The sequence below is a fragment of the Camelus bactrianus genome, chromosome 7 (genome assembly GCF_048773025.1).
Source record: "Camelus bactrianus isolate YW-2024 breed Bactrian camel chromosome 7, ASM4877302v1, whole genome shotgun sequence".
NCBI lineage: Eukaryota > Metazoa > Chordata > Mammalia > Artiodactyla > Camelidae > Camelus > Camelus bactrianus.
In genome coordinates, this window is record NC_133545.1 from 1,071,822 (window position 1) to 1,094,606 (window position 22,785).

General features: G+C 57.9%; 1 protein-coding gene and 1 pseudogene across 5 annotated transcripts in view; both read right to left on the reverse strand.

The window, feature by feature from the left end:
• Nucleotides 1-1,400: 1,400 nt before the first annotated feature.
• Nucleotides 1,401-15,736, reverse strand: LOC141578094 (large ribosomal subunit protein eL18 pseudogene; annotated as a pseudogene).
• A 154-nt stretch (nt 15,737-15,890) lies between these two features.
• UBE3C (ubiquitin protein ligase E3C) overlaps nt 15,891-22,785 on the reverse strand; it is a 99,925-nt gene continuing 93,030 nt past the window's right edge. For 4 of the 5 annotated variants that reach the window (XM_074366641.1, XM_074366642.1, XM_074366640.1 and 1 more), the window contains 2 exons: nt 22,508-22,638; nt 15,891-17,391 (listed from right to left, as the gene is read on the reverse strand). In XM_074366641.1, coding sequence (XP_074222742.1) covers nt 17,221-17,391; nt 22,508-22,638 — 302 coding nt within the window. In that variant the 3' untranslated portion in view covers nt 15,891-17,220. The remainder of the gene's footprint in view (nt 17,392-22,507; nt 22,639-22,785) is intronic. The other variant, XM_074366643.1, reaches the window with a different exon arrangement.

Genomic DNA, 22,785 nt, shown 5'->3' on the forward strand with positions numbered 1-22,785 from the left:
TCAGCCCAGCTCGAGTCCTCCCGCCAAATAAAACATCACTCGCAACTTTTAGGTGTGTGTTTGTTTCAGTCAGCAGCGCCCCGCAAACAAACACTGTGCTTCCTTCCCCACAACCTGGCGTCCGCAGGCTGGCTTTGCGGCCGGAGGGTGAGCGGCTCACGCCGGGTCCGGCACAGCGAGGCCCGTCCTGTGGGTTTTCCTCACGGCGCTTTCCAGAACTCGAATTAGAACCCTGATTGTGGAGCCGTGTGCTCAGAGTTTGCTTCCCCACCGTGAGGTCGGGGCTTTGACCCGTGACTGCAGCTGGTCGGTGGCAGGCGCCCCGCCAGCCGTGGTCGAGTGCACAGGAAGGAACAGTGGGGTGAGTGGACAGGGTGGGGGTGGAGCTGACAAAATCACACGGCCCCTGGGCTACAAACCAGGGACACAATTACTACGGTTACAACAGAGTAGGCTGCTCATGCTGTGATCCGGTAGCTCATCTTTGTGACTTTGAAATCTTTGCATTTTGAGCTTAAAGTCTGCAGACCTGGAGACGTGAGTCCTAACAGAAGGGTTCCTGAACATCCCCTGGAGCAGGACTAAATCTCCCTCACCGACTGTGCTCGTGCTGATGCTTTGACCATGGGGATACCGCGCACACCAGGGCAGGGGGATGAACGCCCTGCCGTGGAAAAGGCTCCGAGCCCTTAGAGCCCGGGTAACGATGTGCTCACCTGGGCCCCGACTGCATCGCAGGTCAGAACTTTCCAGGAGGTTCTGGTGCCGGCTGAGGTCAGGACCCACAGTGTCCAGGGGCGGGCTCCTGGGTCCCTCGGGCCGGGATAAGATAAGGGCCTCTCTGAGCCTCTGGAGCCAGACGGCCCTCCTGCGGTCTCACCTGCTGATGGTAGGCACGCCGCACCCCTGGGGGACAGGCTGACCCTCGGCCCACAGTCCTGGGCCATAGTCTGCACAGGCCCGGGGCTTTCTGGGGCTGGTCCTGGGATTAGCCGCGTGGCAGCCCCACCCTGCCCTCCCCACCCCGGGATGAGCCAGCCGTCCCAGCCGGGCTGACTCAGCACTCACTTGTGCAGGTGCTGGAGCCAGTGCCCCGCCTCCTTGACCCGAGGGCCTCGCAGTCTGTCCCACGGGCCCTCTGCTTGGCGGAAGTGAAGGTCGGGGCTCTTGGCCCAAGTGCCCCCAGGGGAGGAGACGCCTGCCCAGCTCTCAGGTGCGTGGCTGGTTTTCCTCCAGGACTGGCCTGGGCCAGGGGTGCTGGAGGACCACAGGTGCCCACTGGCTCACACGCATTCACACACACGCATTCACCTACACGCGCATCTCTGCACAAACACGCATGCGCTCGGCCCGCTCACGCTCCCCCTCCCCTCCCTGCTGCCCCCGACCCGCTCCTGCCCCTCAAAGAGAACCGGCATCACCTGTCCTCGCTGAGGCAGCTGAGGAAGGAGAGGTTCCCGCCTGGAGACTCTCTGACCTTTAACGTTGGTCGGGTCTCCGCTTCATGTCCCTTTAAATACCATGTTTTCAGTTGTGACATTGACATCAGCCCAAAGTAAATCTTCAAACGGCACAAATGAGCCCTCCACCCCAAAGGCAATCGCAGTCCCTCATCCAGCCTCAGCCGCAGAGCCAGTCCATCTGCATGCAGGGGTGTGGAACCTGATTCTGAAATTTTCTTTTCTTTTAAAAAAAATTTTATTGAGGTGTAGTTGATTTACAGTGTGGTGTTAGTTTCTGGGGCACAGCACAGTGAGTCAGTTACACACCATACTCCATTTTTCATATTCATTTTCATTATAGGTTATTCAAAGATATTGAATGCAGTGCCCTGTGCTGTACAGTAGGACCTTGCTGTTTGTCTATTTTGTATGTAGTAGTATCTGCTGATCGCAAACTCCTAACTCATCCCTCCCCCCGACCCTTTTCTCCCTGATAATCGTAAGTTTGTTGTCTACGCCTGCGAGTCTATTTCTGGTTTGTAAATAAGTTCATTTGTATTATTGTTTCAGATTCCACATGTAAGTGGTATCATGTGATATTTGTCTTTCCCTGTCTGACTTCACTTAGTATGACCATCTCTAGGTCCATCCCTGTTGCTGCAAATGGCAACATTTCATTCTTTTTTTAAGGCCGAGTAGTACTCCGTTGTGCACACACACCACATCTTTATCCATGCATCATTCTTTAGGTCTTTTTTTTTTTGATTGTAGTAAAATACACATAACAAAATTTGCCACTGTGACCGCTTTCATTGTCAAGCTCAGGGGCGTTAAGCACGTTCACAGTGTGTGTAACCTTCACCACCATCATCTCCAGAACCTTCTCATCTTCCCAGACTGAAACTCCGTCCCCGTGACACGCCGACTCCCGTCCCCTCCCCCAGCCCCTGGCCCCGTCCTGGTTTCTGCCTCTGTGGCTCTGATGCCCTAGGCCCTCGCATGAGTGCAGTCACCAGCCTCTGTCCTGCTGTGACTGGCATAGGGCCCTGAGCATCCGTCCACGTTGCAGCAGGTGTCGGACTTCCTCCCTTTAGGCTGAACAGTCTGGGACTCGGACCTTGCAGAGACGGCCTGGCACCCCTTTGGCGCCCCTTCACCCCTCTCCGTACCCTCTCTGTGCTGGGTCAGAAGCCTCCCTCCCAGATGCTCCAGAATCAGCTCAGAATTCGCACTCCTGGGCCCCAAACAGGAAGATGGAGGAATAATGAGACAACAGGTGACGTTTACCCTCCCTGTCCTGAGGGCTTTGTGGTCACAACCACTGCTCTTAGCGGCACCTCATCCCGGGAGCCAGTGGGAAGGGGGCTCCTCAGGGTCAAAGCCCTGGTGCCCGGGCCCATCCCCCACTAGCACCTTCCCGGGACTGCCCTCGTTGCGGGGCAGGGGTCCTGCTGTGTCCACCTCCAGCCACACGGGCAGGGGCAGGGGGTGTGGACTCCTGACCCCTGTCCCCCGACGCCCTCCTGGCCACGGGCATCCCAGGTACCCGGCAGGTGTACCTGGTGACACGCCCACCTGTGCCTGCCCGGCCCCCTCCTCAGGCACCCTGGCCTCGCCCCCCAGCACCTTCCCTGGAGAGGCAGCCTCCAAAGGCCCCTGGAGACAACCCTCCCAGCTGGCAGGCAGGCGCTCCTCTGCCCTGGGGACTGCCAGCTGTTCACACGCTAGCGCGAACAAGCTGACTCTGCAGTCTGGCTGAGACAGAGGGCCATTCAGGGGAGGGGCAGGTCCAGGAGCCAGGAGGGGCAGGGAATTTCCCGGGGAGCAGGTCTGGGTGGGGCCCAAGATTTCCCATAGAGGCCTGCAGGCGATGAGCTCTGGGTGGGGCACAGAGAGGACAGACGTTAGGCTTCCTGTTCTGCTCAGGGCGCTCTTCCCAGGGACTTGGGGTGAGCAGCAGCCAGGCCTGCAGCCACTCCCTCTTGTCCAGGGCCGTCCTGGGACGAGGGACACCATCTTCTCTCTAAGTCTGCGTAAGCGTTGGGGGTTTGGGCGGGGGCCCAGTACTGACCCCTCGTGGGTCTGGCCCCCAGACGTCTCCCCCAGGAGACTGCCCAGCATTCACTCCAGTTTAACACTTACCCCCGGTCTCTCCACCAGGAGCCTATTTTAGTGGGTCTCATGTTTCTGCCCGTTTTGGGAGCAGAGACACTGGCTGCCTTTTCACGAGGCTGGCACAGCACCAGTCTTGGTGGCAGCTAAGGACTTGCTGAGGGCAAAGGTCAGAGAAGACTGGTCAGGCACCCGGCCACCGCAGGGCCACCCCGTCCACGGGGCCTTCTCACCCCCGCGGGAGCTCGGGGTCAGGAAACCCACAGACACCAGGTCAGGGCCGGGTCCCCCTTGCTGCCCCTGCCCGTGACAGGGCCCCCTCGGCCTGCCCCGTGAGTGGGCCCCTTGGCCTGCCCCGTGCGTGGCCCCTTGGCCTGCCCTGTGGGCCTGCAGTAGGGTGGGACTCAAGCTTGCCCTGGTCTTGTCACCTGGGAAAGCACTGGCCTTCTATTCTCCGGGGGAGGGAGCCTTCAACAAAAAGCAGGAGCAAAGTGCAGGCCCCCAGGGCTCCAGGTGGAGCTGCCGGCCAGTGGGGGAGCTCCGGGGTGCCCCGAGGAAGGGCCAGGCCCTGCAGTGTGAGAACACCTGAGTGTGCCTCAGGGAAGTGAAACTCACTTTTCACAGCTTCTGGGGGAAGCTGGTCTTTAGGGAAAACTTTCCTCTCTCTTCACCAGCCCTGCCCCAGCCCCTGCCTGGGTGGGGCCAGTGGGACCAGGCAGGGACACAGTCCCAGTCCTGGCCAGAACCCGCCCGCAGGGTGCAGAGGCCCTGGTGCCAGGCCGGGCGGGGCCTCGTGGACCTGGGGTCCCAAGGTGGACCCGGGGCCTCCCCTCAGCCCCCTGCTCTCACAGCCCCACTGGTGACAGCTCGGCCCCTCCCGGGCCTGGGGGCAGGACTCTGCTGCTCCTGGTCAGGCCAGTGGTCTCCAAACCTCTCAGACCGGACACCCAGTGGATAAAAGTGTGCGCACACCATCTGTGTGGGTGTCACGTCTACACCGCGCGAGGTTCCACCAAGCTCAGGGATGGGAAGGATCTGTGTTCCTCGCTGACAATTTCAAAACCTAAACTAAAGTGTTGCCCCCAAATTAAGAGTTAATGTGCTAATAAAAAGCCAAATTTTTTAAGTCAGTCTATATATTAAATATCCATAAAGCCTACATTTAAAAATTTTTTTTTTAACAAAAATTAAATCTAAATAGAACCTCTGGTTTCTCCCTGCGCCCAACAGATGTTCCAGGGCCCACCTGTCTGATTGATCCCAGGAGATCAGGACTGACCGGAGGTTTCTGGGCTGGGAGGGGCTCAGGTGAGGGGGCCACCCACCCACCAGCAACCACCCTGGCTGTGCCTGAGGCTGCCCTGCCCGCCTGGTGGAGACCACAGTGCCCTGGGGCCCGGCCAGCCAGGGGCGAAGCCTGAGCAAGCTGTGTTTGCCTGCAGAGCTCCCTTCTTGGCAGCTCTCAGGAAATGCATGTTTTCTTTTTTTTTTTTTCTTCCAAAATCAATTTTTAATAACAAGGCAAGATCTGGGGTTAGTGTTTGTGGCCACGGTTGGCACGTCGCCCTCTGGCACGCCCGAACTTCCGGCCCTTGGACCGTACAGAGGGTTTGGTGTGGCTCTGTGGGGTTCCTGGGGCCTTGCCAGAATGCCTGCACACGTCTCGGCCCTTGCGAGGACTGGAGGGCAGGACAGTGCCGCAGCCCTTGGGCGAGTCCAGGGCCAGCTGGTTGAAGGTGAAGACCTTGCCCCCGGCCTTGAGGACGCGGCTCCGGGCACGGCTGCTCACTCGCAGGGCAGCTGCCTTCCGCTTGGGCACCTCCGGGACACGCACATCGTTGGTTATGGTCCCCACAACCGCAGCTGTTCTGCCTCCCCGACCAGGAAGCTTCACCTTCCGGATCGTCCGAGAAAGGGACGGAGGTGGCCGGTGGGTGCGACTCATGAACCACCTCTTCAGCACAACCTGACTGAAGGTGGAGTTGGTTCGTCAGGCCAGAAACGGTACAGCTTGCCCAGCAGCCTTAGGTAAATGTCCTGGCTCCTGGGCTCCTGGCGCCGACCCTTTCGGCCTCGTTGTGGCAGATGTCAGTTCCCATGATGGCGCCGCCTTCTTAGCCAGGTCCGGAAAAAGGGGAAAATACACATTTTCTGTGTCCCGAGAAAACCACTTGAGAAGCTGATAGAACAGGAAAAAGGATCACAATTCTTCCGCAAGAATTAGGGTTTAATAATCCACCCAAAGACATCACCGGCTGGGGGGACTCCCTGGGGTCAAGTCAAAAGCTGGAGCCGGAAATGCGGACCGCGGTGTGGGAACTGGGGCAGCGGCCGAGAGCCGGGCAGCATCGCTGGGAGCTGCCGTCCCGATGGAAGCGCGCGAGCGGGCCCGTCCGCGGCCGGCGGCGAGTCATTCACCCCGGGAATCAGCGCCAGCCAGCACACCCCCCCAGATGACTGTTCAGACCCTGCGAGACGCGCCCCAGCAGTAACGTGCTCTGGACGCCCCTCGGCCCTCGGTCTGTGCGAGAGCTGCCCTTGCTGGCGGATGGGCGCCACGTTACCCCAGCGCTCCCCCAGCGCTCCCCCGGAACGCCGTGTCACAGCCTGCAGGCCTTGTGCGCGCTGCTAAACTGATGCTCCTCATTGCACAGAAGTCTTCAGTCTCCAGGACGGTGAACACAGAGTGTGAGAAGTGTCACAAATACTTTCAGAAAGACGAAGGACATCGACCAAGATGTGGCCGGAGCTGTTTTAAATCAGACTGAACCATGTGTTTATTATTTTATCTTTTTAAAACAGAAAAGCCCCCAAACTTTTCACGTGACCCTATCAGAGAAAAATGATTTACTCGTTTTAAGCAATCAATACTCCTTGGAGACGTGCAAATGACGTGTTATAAAGAAATACAGATTAACTCAAGATTGTAGGAATTTCTGCTATTTCTCAGGGATTCTGACTTCTCATTCCCAGATCTTGAAGATAAAAACCTGGCAGAAGGACCACCTGAGTCCCATCCAAGTGTCAGTTCCTTCTGCTCATTGCCTCCCCCACCCCTCCCCTCTGCTATGTCAGGCCCCTTATTCATTCAACAAACGCTCCTTGAACTCCGACAATGCCTGGGACTGGGTGAGGCCCTGGCAGGCAGAGTGAGGGGACACAGGCTCCGCCCTCTGGGAGGACACGTGGGTGGGGGTGGCCATGAACCCAGGTTAGAACGGGGAGGGCGCAGCTCAGGGAGTGGCAGCAAGTGAGGCGGGTTACCTACCGTGCCCCGGGAGACCTGCTGACAGCACGCACCAGGCAGGCTGGCCTGAGAGGACAGGGCGTCGGGGTGCGGGGTGGGAGGGGTGGAAAGGACCAGGGGTAAGGTCTGCGCTGAGGACTCCAGGCCTTGGGGACACTGTCCTGGCATCACCAGCAAAGAGCCTGGGAACCACCCCTCCCTCCCTGTGGGCCAGATGCCCGAGTCTGTGCACAGCAGATGTGCGGGGGCAATTAGAGACAACGCATTAGGTCATGGAGTCTGGGCTTCTCCTGGGGCGGGGCAGCACTGATTCACATAGGTGGGGGGGGCGTGCCGCCGGGAGCCTGAAGGGTGAGTGGCTGCCGGTGAGGTCAGGGAGCAGACGGCTCTCCCTGGGGAGCGGGAGGCCGTGGTCCTTCCTCCTAATGGCCACTGCGCAGGTGTCCGGGGCTGTGGCCCCCGCAGTGGGAGTGTCCTGGCTCCAGGGGCTGGTGAGTGTCCCTGTCGTTACCTGGGCCTTGCACCAATTAGGACAACACCTCCAAGTGTCCGCCTGGCAGTCCCCAGGCTCGGCACCCTTCCCCAGCCTGTACATGCCAAGACAGAAGGGCTGGGATGAGGGTCCTTCACAGGAAGGTGGCTCTGAGACCTCACGGCCGCCCTTGTCCTCTGGAGTCTGTGACTCTGGCCGAGGGGGCAGGCTGCCTGAGTGTCCTGGAGCCATCTCAGAGGGCGGCGTCTGCAGGACAGGGGTGGGTGCGCTGTGGCCCGGGTGCAGGTGTTCGGGACCTCCTCCACCCCGCTGGCGGCCCCCCAGTGTCGTTTGGGGGTGACTCAGGGGCCCGCCCTCCCTCCCCATCCTCCTGCGGTTGCGCTCAACTTCTTCCTTATCTCTAGCCTCTAAGGCTCTGACCCTTTGCCCCCCAAGGCTGGGCTGGGGCAGAGGGCAGAGGGCAGAGGGCAGAGGGCAGAGCTGATCCTGTCCCCAAAGCTCTGCCCCAACCTCTGCCCTTGGACTTGGGCTGTTTTAGCATCTGAACTTTGGGGCAGACGATTCTGCCCTTTGCTGCCACCCTGGCCGGGCTGGGGGCCTCCTCGTCAGGAGTCAGGCCAGGCCACGCTGTGGCCCGAAGGAGCACCGAGAAGATGCCAGGTGGCCCTGGCCCTGAGAGGGGCTGGCTATCCTGGCTGCCACCTCTGTCCACCCGTCCGCCCCGTGCTGACCGTGGACACACTGCGCTCCCTCTGCTTTGGCTGCCGGGAAGGTGGGAATCCTAGTAAACAATCTGGGGCACACTTGGGTGTCAGAAACTGGTCCCTGTTTGCCTGAAACTCCCTTCCCACTGGACGTGGGCGCCTCAGGCCTGGGGCGGCCAGGACCTCCCCGGGTGGCTGGTTCTCGTGGCCCCGGCACCTGGCCCTGTAGCAGGGCCCTGGGGGGCAGCGCCGGGCACTCCTCAGCCTGGGAGTCCTGGTGGAGGGGCTGCGGAAGCGATGTTCTCCCCCCTCCGCGATCTGTAAAGGAGCGAATGCTCCTACCATGGCCTGTGCCCTCCTGTCGGTAGAGTTAACACGACCCAGGGCTTTGCTGAATTGTGAATAATTGAAACTCCGTCTTAAGGTACTTGAAAGATTAAATGGGTTTGACAACCCCCTGCAGCCTGGTCTCTTACCTCCCGTTCATAAAAGCTAAATGCCGTTGGCCTGCGAGAGGCAGCAGCCCCCGGGGCTGGTGTCGGGTGTGAGGTCAGGAGCGGCGACCTGGGATCGGGGGTCTTGGCTCATGCAACATTCATGAACTCGTCTGCCCACGCATCCCAGGGGCCCGAGCGTGGGCCGGGTCAGGCAGGGCTGGGGACCGGCTGTGACTGTGTAACTAACCAAGGTGACGTCAGGTTGTCAGCTGTTCACTTCTTTGGGCTCCGGAAGCCTCATCTGGAAAAGAAGTGGCTTGGAAGTAAGGCTTCTGGGTAAAGCCGAGGCCGCTCAGCCATTAGAATGCAGATCAGCAACAATCCCTTTTTAGTGCGAGTGTTTCCCACACGTGGCCCGAGCCGTGCACGCACTCTTCCTTACTCGTCGGAAATTCAGACGTGACAGAGCCCTGAGCTTCCCTGTGCCGTGCCCGGCAGCCCTGAGGGAGGAGGGGAGTTCTCTGCACGTGATCACAAGGACTGAAGAATTAGCACCCCTTCCCTGCAGGGGCAGGTCCAGCCCTGATTTGACAAAAGCAGCAGCTGAAACACTTATGATGAAGGGAGGGGATGGGGGGGTCCCTGTGGGTGGCTCCCAAGAACCCCGCCCTGAGCCCCTCCGGGGGTGTCGGCTGCAAAGGCCTTTGACCCACCCGTCAGCGCGAAGGTGCATTTTACAGCCAGTGACGCTGGGTCCAGAGGGGTGAGGGGCTGAAAAAAGACAAATTTAAACCCCCACCAAGACAATGTAGGCAGTGATACCAAAGAATCCAAGGCCCTGTGGCCTCAGGTCCTAGTCCCAGCCCCTCTGCCCTGGGTGGGCACCCCCAGCTGGGCGGCACGCACTGGCCGAGTTCCAGCGGGGCCAGGACAGGGAGACCCCACAGCCCAGGGTGGGGGGCAGGTGGGACCCAGGCTCCCCTTGTGTGCTCCGTGCTCACGCGGGGAGTCTGTCCGATGACAGCAGGCTCCCCTGGGTCACCTGGGCCTGGGAGCAGGAGGGAGGGGGACGGAGGGGGTGCCCACGGGCAGCAGGACATGGCCTCTTCTTTCTGAAAATACATTAGAAAGGAGGTAAGTGTGTCCAAACTTTAGGAGAAGTCCAGCCTCTCATACAGGCCTGTCAAGACCACCCCTCCACTTTCCCAGGAGCAGGATTCTGCTGTGGTCACCCGGAGTCAGCTGGGACGGGCAGAGGGGGGCCTGGGAGGGGTTCATCCCTGCTGCCTCCCCAGAGCCTGGCTCCGCAGGGAGCAGGTGTGAGTTACCTGTGTGTGCGCGTGTGGTGTCATGTGAGCGCCTGGGTCCTGTGTGCTGTGTGCACCCCCAGCGCCCCCTGCCGGCCACATCGGGCACCGCGGCGCATGGGCCCAGGCCGGGCGGCTTGGCTTGGTGGGGGACGGGGAGGCCTCCTGTCTCCTGGGCCCCCAGGGGGCTGCTGGAACCTGCCCGCAAGGACCAGGGCAACAAATGTGACTCACACAACTAACCACCCAGAAACTAGGACCAGTGAAGGGACGGCCTCGTTGGCCAGGAGCGAGGTCGCCCGAGCCCTGAGGACCACGCAGGCTCCTTCCAGGCCCGCCAGGGCCGCCACACAGTTTGAAGCAAACTTGATTGTTTCGTTTTATTTATTTGATCTTATTCTTTCCAGCTTTAAGTAGCTATGGTTGACAAGAATCGTTATCTATTTAAGTTGTATGCTGTGTTTTTTTTTTGAAGGCGTACAGCGTGATGATTTGATACCCGTGCACCTGTGCGATGGTTCCCGCAGTCGGGCTGCTAAACACAGACAGCCCCTCGTAGTTTTGTGTGTGTGTGTGTGTGTGTGTGTGTGTGTGTTGAGAATGCTTAAGACCCACTAGTCTGTTAAAAATCCAAGTATTAACTACAGCTTCCACGTTGTTCACCAGGTCGTCAGAAAGTACTCATTTTAGTCTGTGCCCTTTGACCAAATCCTTCCCCCGCTCCTGTGCGTCCCCCTCTCAGATGCCACAGGCAAGCGAGATCGTACAGCGTTTGTCTGCCTGCCTGAATTCCAGTCAGCATAATGCCCTCCCTGCGGTCATACATGGCAGCGTTTCCTTCTTTTTATGGTTGAATAATACTCCGCTGTGTATATATTCACAGTTCCTTTACCCAGTCCTCTGTTTGGGGACATTCAGGTTGTTCCCAGGCCCTGAGTGTTGTGACCAGTGCTGCAGTGACTGTGCGGGTGCAGGTGTCTCTGGGAGGCCCTGACCTCAGTTCCTCTGTATAAATACCCAGAAGTGGGACTGCCCGTGGTCCTGACTGCTCGAGCAACCTCCACGCTTCCGCACGGCGGCTGCACCAACAGCGCACGGGGCTCCCCTTTCTCCACACCCTCCCCAACGCTGGTTATTCTAGTCTTTCTGATGGTGGCCTTCCCGACTGGTGAGGGGGGTCTCACCGTGGCTTGGATCTGCAGGTCCCTGACGGTTAGAGATGCTGAGCAGCTTGTGATGTACCTGGCGCCACCTCCGTCTTCTTTGGAAAAGCCTATCCAGGCCCTTGTCCACTTTTCAACCTGTTTGGTTTGGCTGCTTCTTTCTGCTGTTGAGTTGCACGGGTTCCTATGCATTGTGGACAGTAGCCCCTCATCAGATGTGTGGTTTGCACGGATCTCCTCCGTCAGGCCGCCTTCTCACCGTGTGATGGCTCCTCTGCTGCGCACGTGCGCTGTGGTCTGACGAAGCCCCACCCATTTTTTTCTTTGGTTGCCTGTCCTTTTGGTGTCATGTCCAAAAACAATCCTTTTATTATTATTTATCAACAACGGATGTTTGGGTTCTACCTGCCTTCGGTTACTGTGAGTCACAGGCTTTGCGTGGACCTGTCCCGTCTCCCGGGGACAAGCCTGGAGGCGGAAGCGCGCGCTCACGTGCCGAAGTTCTGAGGAGCCAAGGCGGTGGACGGTAAACCTCATTTCAAGCTTTTACCGAAAGCCTGGCTTTACGGCCGGCCGCTTTATCAGCCACCTCAGGGTGAAGGCACAGGTGAGACGGCCCCGTTGACCCCGTGATGGACGCGAGTCCCGCGACAAGTCACTCACCCCCAGATGTGGCCAGTGGTGGGATCGCCCAGGGAACCTGGGACAATACGTGGAGTCACTCCCAGGGCCAGCGGGGAGGCCCTGCCTGTCACGTGCTGGTCACACAGACTCGCAGACTCGCTCCCACCAGCTGGAGCCCGTTCGCCATCCAGGAATGGACAGGCGGCGGCCTAGCGAGGAAGCTGCACTGGGGAGGGCAGGAAGGCCCCTCGCACTGGATCTGCAGGCGCCAAAAGGTAGGGCTGCAGAACCAAGTGCCCGGGCACCGGGGCGGGCGGCTGGCAGCGGCAGGTGGACTGGTCACCACAGGTGCAGAGGGTTTCTGACCTGGGCCCGATGGGCCAGAACCTGGAAGCTTGTCAAGGCATTAACTTGGGCAGCAAGAGCCAACTTCAGAGGAAAACCCACCCATCCGACAGTTACTGAGCACCTACTGTGTGCTAGGCGCCACCCTAGGAGCTCGGTACAGCAGCTGCCTAAACAAAGTCCTGCCCCAGTGAATCTCGCAGTCCAGGGGCGGAGACACAAAACACCAAGTGCGTGAAATGCAGCCTGCATCAGACAGGAGCAGCGCCCCCGAGAAAGTGGCAGTGGGGGCCAGTGACGAGCCTACCAGGGTGGAAGGGAGGTGACCCCCAGCACAGCCGCACCTGAAGAAAACAAGGGAGCAAGTCCGCTGAGCGTCGTGAGGAGCGGCTTCCAAGGGCTGGGAGTGAGCCAAGGCCTGAGGCTGGGGAAGGAAGCGAGCGGGGCGCGGCCGACTGCGCAGAGCTCCCGCCCTCCACCCCTCGTCCTGCGGACCCTGGGAAGCTCTGCCCGGAGGCGGGGAAGGGACTGACGGGCCCAGGCCGAAGGTGGGGGAGGACAGGGGTGTGGAGGACACCCGGAGGCCACTGCAAGTCCAGGAAGATGGCTTGGGACTGGGAGTCGGCTGGCTCTGCTGCGTTCTAGGCGGGGCTGCAAGGTTTTCATTGGGCGCAGGGGTCAAGGAAGAGCCAGTGGTTTGGGGCCGGCAGTCTTGGCCTCGGGGGGTTTGGGGTGCTGACTCGAAGGCCAAAGGCAGAGCTCAGGTTTGGGCAATTCCTGCTGGAGACACAGGCCCCACGTCTGCACTGCAGTCCCCAGGGTGGATGCTGCCTGTGTGCCCACAGCGGGTGCAGGGGGTGCAGGCGGTGCCTGGCCTTGCCCCTCCTCCAGGAAGCCCACACGGGTTGGAACACTGTGCCGACCACTCGGGAAATTCTGAGCCTCTGAGAAGTTCTCGCGGTTATCTGATGGCCTGGGATGCTTTTAAAACACGGACTCACGAACCCCTCCCCCAGAGAAGGGGCCACCTCCAGGCAGGCTTGGGAAGCTCCAGGCCACATGGCAATGGCTGAGCGAGGCGGCGGCGTTTCCAGCTTCCAATTAATGGACACATCTTCAGACCAGATGCAGTGGGTTGGAAGTGAGGCCCACGCCCCGAGTCCCAGAGCTGTGAGTGTGACCTGACTCGGAGAGAGGGTCTCTGCGGGTGTCATCACCCTGAGGCCCTTGAGGTGCAGTCACTGGGGGGGGGGGGGGGGCAGGACTGTGGCCCCTGACCCCGGGGTCAGGCCCCCGGCCCCAGGACTGACAGTAAACATGCTCCACTCGCCCCACCTGTGTGACCCTGTCGCAGCGGCCGCGGGACATCTGGGTGGAACCCTCTCCGGGCAGCAGTGGCATCTTACCTCCCTGCCTCCGACTCCCGGGTCCAGCCGGCCGGGCCTGGCGCGGGTCCAGGCAGAAGCCGCTGCCGGCACGCTCAGCGACTCACGCGCTGGTCCTCCACCTGGAGGGGCGACGCTGCCACGCGGGGCTGCACCCCTGCCCGGCCCCACCTAGTTCAAGGACCGACTTGGACCCGACTCACCAACAAACCTCAGAAACTCTCCCAGGAAAATCTGGAAAATCTCCACATCAAATTCAAGATTACAAAAAAGCTATCTCCCAGGAAACAGAATCCCTGTCCTGAGCCAGTGACACTGGACATGCCTTTTGTTTTTATTCTGAATGGAGAAAGAAAAAAGGCCACGAGCCTCTGCAGAACTGGGTCAGGTGCGCAGACCTTCAGCTCCGAGTTTCACGTGTAAAGAAGGCGCCTGGTGAGGTCACAGTGAGCTGTCAGTCGCTGCAAACACGGAGACCGGGGACCCGAGGGGAGGCAGGCAGCGAGGACCCGGCCCTCACAGCCCACTGCAGCTGCGCCAGCTGTGCGTTCGGAGCAGGAGTGCGGGGCGGGGGGGTGGGGAGGCTTCAGGGTGACTGTTTCCTGCGTTCGCAGCGGAAGAGGAATGACGCTGTCTGAGGGCAGCGCTGTTATCACTAAGGCCCTGGTCAAAATGTGACGGCTGCAACCCGTGAAATCAAGCCGCTTAAGACGAGGGAAAGGCATGTTTACGGCTCTGAGCACACCTTCACAACACGCCTGTGAGGCCCCAGAACAGCTCCCCACTCTCCGAGGGCAGGGTGTTCCCAGCACAGCTTTCCTAAGCTGAAAAGGCATAAAGGGAAGAAGCAGTTACCTGGGGACCCGTCTCGCTCACAGGGCACAGAATAAACGGAGGTGAAGCACAGGTGCGCAGGGACACGGTCGCAGCTGGGGGCTTGGTGTGGTCCTGGGGAACGCGTGGTCCCGGGCGGGCGCTGCCCTGCAACGCTCGGAAAACGCACTGGGCTGAATGAGATTTTTGCTTTTTTTCTGTAAACTTGAAAGTCCTCTTCGGATTTCTTTCGGTGAGTGAACACAGGTTGTTCTAACGTGGCCTTTACTCGTGGGGGAGACCTGTATCTGGATCATCTCCATTTCACAGATACACAAGTTGAGGCACAAAGTATTCAGAGTCAAGAACTCGCAGGATTTTCTGCAGGCAGAGCCCCCGGGTGGCCCGTGACGCGCCGAGGCCTAGAGGAGCCTCTGGTCTGGGCTGCCTCGGGCCTCCCAGCTCTCACCCAACCTGCCCACCTGGACCTGCCGGTCACCTGGCCTCTTGAGGGCACCAGCTCTGGCCACCACGGCAGGGCCAGGAAGAATCCTCCAGAAGCCAAGAACAAGCCCAGAGACTCACCGCCGTTCGTTTGGGGAATGCAGATAACTCCCCCACATCAAATCCCAGGGACTCTGCTGCCTGGTGTGGGACAGACCACCATGCTGCTGTCACACGACCTGGAGGAGATGAATCTCAAAGAGGTGACTGTAAGAGACCAGCTAAATCCAGCGTGGCTAGCTTACCTCAGGCTCCTGTGGATTTTTTTACTCTATTCGCATTATTATATGTGTTTAGCTTTTATCTTCCTATAAAGTATAAAGCATCTTGGACCTCAGATTATGCCCAGCTCAGCAGTCCGCCCTGCGGGAAGTGTCCCCGGGCAGCTAGTCCCAGCGAGCCCTGCCCGAGCGCCAAGCCCAGGAGCCTCACAGCTCCGTGCGCGCGTCTGTCCGGGGCGCCTCTCTGGCTCCCGCAGGCTCCCCGGTGCCCAGAGCCGGGCCGCACACCCCGCACCCCCCGCACCCCCAGCCAGGGAGCGGCCAGCACTGCAGCAGCGCCACCACGGCCTGAGCACCAGGTGTGACGACACCGCCCCAGTGAGCTCTCCCGGGACACCAGGCAAGTCTATTTGCTGACAGCAGGTCCTGTGAAGTATCTGGAACCACCTTCCCTGGCTTGAGCACAAACTTAGCAGCAACAAGCAGAAAGTGGGGTAGGACAAAGGCAAACAAGACAATGGAGACGGGAATCTTCCTTCAGGTGCAATTTTTCTCAGTAATGTAATGCTAAGCCCAACGAGAGCTGGCCAGGTCGCCCGGCAGGGTGACAGTCGCTCCGGGGAGCCCAGGCTCCCAGCAGAGCACGTGCTGCCACAGCCCCACCGTCCTGGGGCCGCCTCTCCCGGTGCCTTTTGGACGACAGGCACCGCGGTCGAGCACGTGACCTTGAACAACGGGCTGTCGTCGCCCTGTACTAACCGATGACCGCCGGACACCTGTGATGGTACTTGGACGTGGCGCTTTTGCTAGGGCAGAACGGAGCGAACCGCAATGATCTGGGGTGGGACTCCACACAAACTTGGGGGAAAAAATTTAATGCAAATACGCAGCCACTGGAACATACAAATAAATAAGTAAGCAAGCTCAGAACAGCTGAGGGAAAAAACCCCAGAGACGCGTAACCGCCCATTTCTCTTCAGTCCCAGATACTCCATTTTCAAAATACCGTAACTAAAACACATAAATCACCTAATGAGTAAGAAAGATACAAAACATCCAACATGAAACAGCCCCAAATAAAAACAAAACCAAGGACAAGCCCTAACCGTTTTATTTCTGTGTATCAAGACCACAAACAGCATTTAGACACTTAATTTATTATTCAAATTAAGAAATTACACACTTTGTTTTGATAATGGTCATTGTCTTCAAAGTGTCATTTGGCTCCCCATTTAAAAGTGTATTGCTAATTCTGTCAACGCGACGGCCAGCCCCAGAGCCCCCCTGACAGCGAACACCAGCCGTGGAGGAGAGGCGGCGGGCGAGACACCTCCGGCCCCCCGGCAGCAGCAAAGGGCCACTCTGCTCTCACAGGCGACGTCTGCAACGCTCTCCGCTTTCAGAGGCCAAAACCACCCAGCAACAAGTCAGGTCCTGATAAAGTGCCGTATCTCGGGGGGGGGGGGGGCACCAGCGCGCCCCCCACTGGTCTGGGGCCGGCCCGCTCGTCCTGCACAGCAGCACCGGGGCTGGAGGGGAGCGGAGGAGGCAGGAGCACAAGTCACCCCCACACCCGGGAAGACGGCCGCTGCAGCCCAGGCGAGGGTGTGCGAGCCGCACTTTGGTTCAAGTGACTTGAGACCGTGCCGTGGGGTCTCCTCCCCCCGAGCCATCACTCACGTGGGTCACACACGCCGCAGGAACTGGACGGAGACCCCTCCCCTGAAAGCTCTCCAGGCACAAAGTGGAGACAGAAATGGAGAGAATGAAGCACCCACCTCGCACACACCCACACACAGGAACGTCCAACCATCCCGACGCAGGTCAGTGGCACACGGGGAACAAGCAAGCTCGCCCCGTCTGGGGCAGATGGCTTAGGAAACACAAGTAAAATAGCATCACTTTATCTATTTTCCAAACCTAACCACTTTGGGAAAAGGCAGCAGGAAAAAAAAAAAACGCCTTTATAGTTTTAACAATCAGGCTTGTAAACAATTCACCCACGCGAGGAGCAGCGGCCCTGAGAGCAAGCGCCTCCCGTCGGCCCCAGGGTCTCCGCGGGCAGGGCCAGTCTGGGCCCCCAAGCGGCGCCGTCCGTCTCTCAGGAGCCCCCCCGGGCCGCGCGGCCCAGGGAGGGCCCGGCTCCGTCCGCAAAGCCAAAGCTTCATCTTTGGTTAATTTCACTGAGTTGCCACTAGTCTGCAAACTGTGCTCTTCTGGGCAAAATTACTAAGTGGGCCACATGGCACATAACACGTGTTATTTTAAGGATCTGAAAAGCAACGTCCATCTAAGTAAGTGCGCACAACTTAATCAACCACTGAAAGATGAAGGGGGCTGGGGGGTGGGGCCGGGAGAGCTTCAGAGTCCAGCCCGAGCGCCCCTCGGCCTGGGTGCTGCTCACCGGGTGGGGTGCGGGCGGCTCAGCTCAGCTCGAAGCCAGCGGCGCACTCGATGGCGTAGAGCAGCTTGCTCCGCAGCAGCGCCTCGTCGTGGAACTCGGGCAGCTTCAGCAGGTTCATGCAGGTGCTGGCCGTGGGGAGCCGCTCCAGGTCGGAGCCCCCGTTGTGGATGCAGAAGGCGGGGTACAGCTCCTGAAAGACAGCAGGGCAGGGGCGCGGTCAGTAGGCGTGGCCCCAGAGGAGTTTTTAAGAATCACACAAAACTGGCTGTAAATGGTGAAAAGTGACGGCTGCTGTCACACTTTCCCAAGAGGACACTCGCTTTTTTGTCACACTCAAGGCTGCTCTGGGCGTCCTGAGCACCTGACCGCAGACTGAATGCAGAGATGAGAAGGTATTTTCTCCTCCCTTCACTTAAAAAACAGCAGACGTTACACACACGCCTCTGTGCTGCGACTGCTCGTCACCCGCTAACGCCCACCGCCCTGGGAGACTGCGTGGGGCTCCCCGGACGTGCAGCACAACTTGTAAACAGACACTTCGGTAGTTTCCATCTCCTAAGAACGACTACGCAACAAATAAGCACATGTTATGGCGTGTGGCACCGCGAGCGCGTCTGCAGGCGTCACACGCAGACCAAACATGCGACACCTCCGGAGACGCCGGTCCTCTGAGGCCACAGACGACCAGACAGGCTCTCAGACACGAACCTCAGCAGACACAGGGTGTGACTCACACGCCTCCCTCCCAGAGGAGCCCCACCAGGGCCTCGGCCTGCCGACTCTGGGGCCTGGCGAGCTCACGGCGGAGGCCGGGCTGCTTAAACATCCTCATAGAGAATGGGCCCAGCGCTGGCGCCTGGCGACAGGCGGGAACCAGGAGCCACCGGCGGGGCGCGCTTCCTGCTGCTGAGGGCCGTGATGGCAGGACAGAGGCTTCAAATACCAACATGAAGGCCGGTCTCAGCAGCGCTCCCTGCTGACAGTGGGGACTGCCAACACTTCTCCAAGCTCCGCCTGCCCCGGGGGGCCGGCTGACTCTGGGGGGCAGCCTGGCAGGAAGGTGAGGGGCCCACGCACACGAGACCCTGAGCACGGCCTCGACTTCTAGGACCGCATCCCGAGACAACACTCGGGGCCGCGGCTGATGGTTTAGGTACCAGGATGCTCGCTGCATTGTTAGGAGGGAACAGCTGTAAACAACTAACAAAAAAGCAGTAAGCAAAGGAGGTAAACTCACATAATGGGACATTATGGAGTTGACCAAAGATACTTCAAAGGCGATTTAACTTTCAGAAAAGTGATGTTGGTGTGATGCGGAGTGAAAACCGCCGCCTGTAAAGCAACACGACACAGCTGAAGCTACGTTTTAAAATGACGCCTATCTGTCCAAGCCTGCGCCCACACGTGGGCGCAGACGCCCATTCGTGTGAAAGCATGAGGTGGGCAGAATGGGGGAGTGATGGGTATTTTTCCTTCCTTATACGTAACCACAACTCCCAACTTCCTATAACGAGAATGCTCCTCTCGCTGCAAGGAGAAAGCCAGGAGCACACAAAGAAACCCCCTGCTAAGCACCACGGAGGAGGGCAGAGGACAGGACCGAGCAGGGGCCCGACGGGGCCCCCAGCTGGCCGAGCTCCCTGGGCTGGATCTGGCTCCTTCTGCCTGCTGAACTCGGCACGTGACGTGTGACGTGGCAAGACTGGGCACGAGCACAGACCGCGAAACGCTGAATAAAGACACTTAACGGTGCTTCCTGTCAAAGTCTACGCGATCTACGTGCATGCAACACGTGCTCAAAAGCCACTGCCTTTCCTCCCTAATGTAGTTTATATGCTACTTTAAATCTCTCATTAAAATGTCAGAGCAGGAACCAAAAGAAACAGAAAGAACATGTATTACTTATTATTTAGCATTCTAGGTACTCTGGCGGCAAGAATTTCTCACACGTTTGAATGTGCTAAAATAAAAACATCACATTTTTGAACCAGAAAAGGACTTCTGAAGGCAGGTCAGTGAGTGCTGGATACATGACCGGTAAATGGAAAGTCTGAAATACACTTTGCAGTCAAACACCACATTTTACTGTTTCTTTCATGTTAACTGAATTTCCTACTTGGAGTCTTAAAAGTTAAAAAAAAAAATGAAGTTCTGCATTGAAATCCGAATCAAGAGCACTGTCTGTGCACCATTAAACAGAGAGCAACGGGGATTTGCATTCATTCAGTGAGGAACTCAGGGATTCATTATGTGCCTGACGGCGACTTCACCATTTCCTACAGCACTTTAATGATCTTGCTGTCTGTAACAACCACACTCGTTAAACTTTAATCGGCTTTAGAGATGAGCCTCTGCTCCAGTCGCCTGGCAGGAAGGAGTTTCACAACTTGTACGAGCTGCGCTCCTGCCACTGCTACTCACAGGACTCCAGCGAAAAGCCGCCCTGCCCTCTCAAGCCGGAATCCCGTCGGCCCTCCCCCAGGCACGCGGAGCTAACTGGAAAGCATGCGTGTTACAGTGATTTCCCCAAATCCAGAGCCTAATGACACCTGCAAAAGCATCTGCAAACTCCTAATTACATTTCACATTTAACATGCTTTAGGTCATTGAAAAAAATCTAAAATAGGAAGACTGTCTCATGGTCCCCAAAACATACTTTTCACTGTGTGGCGGTAACTCGATTCTGATTACATGGGGATCGTCACCAGGGGACCAGAGGACTGTCACTGCAACTCGGTTTGGGGTCTCAGAGCTACTGGAAGTCCCTCCACTTTTCCCACTCGCTGCCAGAGTCTAGAGCCCACCCCTTCCGGCAAGGCTCCTGGCTCCCACCTCAGCAAACACCCCGCACCACTAACGAGCGAGGAGCCAGCAGAAGTCTCTGCGTCCCCCACTCGGTTTCAACGGACAAGGTGTTCCAAACTTCCCTTTTTGAAACTAGGCGCTTAATTTTATTACTTCTAGCTTTGGTGTGGTTTTGAAACTGTAAGATACTAGAAGCTTCATCTCTTATAATACATGTTACTGATAAAATTGCCCAATCATATCAAAGGCTTAGCATGTAAGAGCTCAGGTCACAGGACTGCTTCCGTCACTGGCCGACGGCGCCTTTCACCAGCCCCCCTTACTGCCGGCGCCGGCCCAGCTCACCTGCGTCCTCCTGCTCCTCAGATCCGACTTGGCGAGGCTGCCTGACCTCACTACACGCCCAAGAGCAGCCAGAAAGCAGACGTGTTTCTCGCAGGTTGATGGCTGCCCACTTTTCACTAGACTCAGAGGCCAATGTTCATGTTCGGTTTCATGGGCCAGCGCTCAGAACTATGAAGTAGACCCGCCTATTTCTTTGGGAAGAGGGGGATTACCCAGCAAGCCAGGGCACCACCAACCCGTCCTGAGTCACCGTGCTCAGGTGTGGTGCTCTGTACACAGCAGTTTTTTCTGGCCCAGTCTGACCCCTCCTTCTAACAGACGAGCTGATTCTGGGCGCGGTCACTGCTGCCACAGTTCTGCCTGCCCCTGGTTCTGTGTTTTCTACTTTACGACAGCACTTTTGATAGCTGTATTAAGCTACTGATGTCAATTTCTAAGAACATGATAATTGAGGTGTAATTTACACACTGTAAGAATTGCCCATGTAAATGTGCAATTCAAGGAATTTAATAAATTCAGTTTCAGAATGTTGCCCTTTCCCCTAAAGCGCCCTGTTTCTGCCCCAGCCCTGGGCGACCACTGGCCTCATGTCTCTGGGCACCTGCATTTTAAAGACATTTCATGTGCGGGGAGCCACATAATCAGCAGGCTGTGCGCTGTGCACGTCTTCACTCGGCGTAAGGTCTCCAACCTCCACACAGGCGGAGTGCGTGACAGTAACGCGTTCCTTTCATTTCTGAATGTACCCCACTGTGGGGACCCACTTCCAGCGGGGGACAGCTGGCTGACTGTCTCTGGCCGTCACCGGCAACACTGGTCTGAACACTCGCGTGAGCGCGGTGTGCACGTGTGCTGCTTGTCATCTGTCTGAGGACTTCACTCCTCGGAGCAGGGGCCCCACTGTGCTGAGGACATTCATTCTCAGGATGACGGGCCTGCACCTGCTGAAAGCGTCACAGACAGACTGGAGGAACCAGCGGGTGGTCTCGGGCTGGACTCCGATCGGGGGATGGGGTTCTACGAAGGACACTGTGGGACAGCTGGGGTCACTGCAGTGGGCCTCACACACCCGAAGGGCAGGTTCAGACGGGAGGGTTGGGCCTGCTCCCCGAGTTGGTTCTGTAGGACTGACGGGGGGAGGCCTGAGAACGTCCACTTCTAACGTGTCCTCAGGTGAAGCTGCAGCTGCCAGTCTCGGGACCACACTCTGGAAACCGCAGGATGAGACACACTGCACAGGCCTTATTTCCAGCCCAAGCTGTGGTTATGTGTGTGGTTATGTGAGAAGCGTGCAGAACACCAGGTCTTCAACTTACTCCCAAATGATTCAGAACACAAACGTGCAGAAGAGAGCGATGAAGCAAATGTAGCAAAACGCTAACAACTGGTCAACATGGGTGAAGCAGGTCACTGTGACAATTCTTGCAACCTCTCTATACATTTAAAATAATTTCAAAGTAAAAAGTTAAAGAACTGACATACACCTCGTCAATCCAAGGTTACTGGAAGGTGAATGCCTCTCTGCAAGCTTCACAAGCACAAGAACAGACGATGCTTATCTGAGTCGACACTACTGTCCTACACGGCACTGTGTGTATCTCTGAACTATTAATAAAGCTCTATTTAAATTACCAGAATAAAGAAAACATTAACTGTCCCTTGACCAATTTTAACTGCTAAAAATATTAAGCCACATCATGAGGTCAAGACTAAGCTGTCAGAAATGGTTCGCTAAGGCTAGGTAACACAAAATAAGTAACAGTGAACAACTAGGGAAAAACATACTTGTGTTCACGCATCACTCTTACCAAACACACGTCATCATTTGTAGCCTGTGTTTTCTTCAGTTCTGAAGTGAAAATGGCCTAAGATGCAGACAGACTTCTGAGGCTGACAAAGTCCACTTCAGACAGCCCACCCGGCTGCAACCCCCATCCGTTCACAGGCCACCCCCACAGCCACAGGAGAACACGGTGGACGTGGTCAGAACACCCACCACTAAACTGGCACCGGGTACACAGACAACAGCCAACACTTCACTGACCAAGCTGAAGTGGTCAGTGTGGTAAGACGCAGTCACGCACGACGACAGGGTGCACAGGCGCGACGCGCTGGGAGCGTGTGTGCAGCTTCCTTCGACCCCCCAGCCCCCCTACCTTGAAGCCCAGCAGGGGGGGCCGGGAGCAGCTCGTCACGAACTTGAGCAGCTTGCGTTTCTCGGCGTCTGTGAACCCCTCCACAACTCTCCAGAAGACTCTGATCACGGGGTGGTCGGCGGAGTAGCCTCCTGTGACAAAGGGAAGAGATGTCCGAGGACAAACAGGGGCCCAAAGCCCGGCTCTCCCGAGGGCGCCCAGGCACGAGCCGCAGGAGTGGCCGCGGGCCGTGCTGGCCGCGGGGACCACAGCCACCATTCCGTCCTGGGAGGGGACGG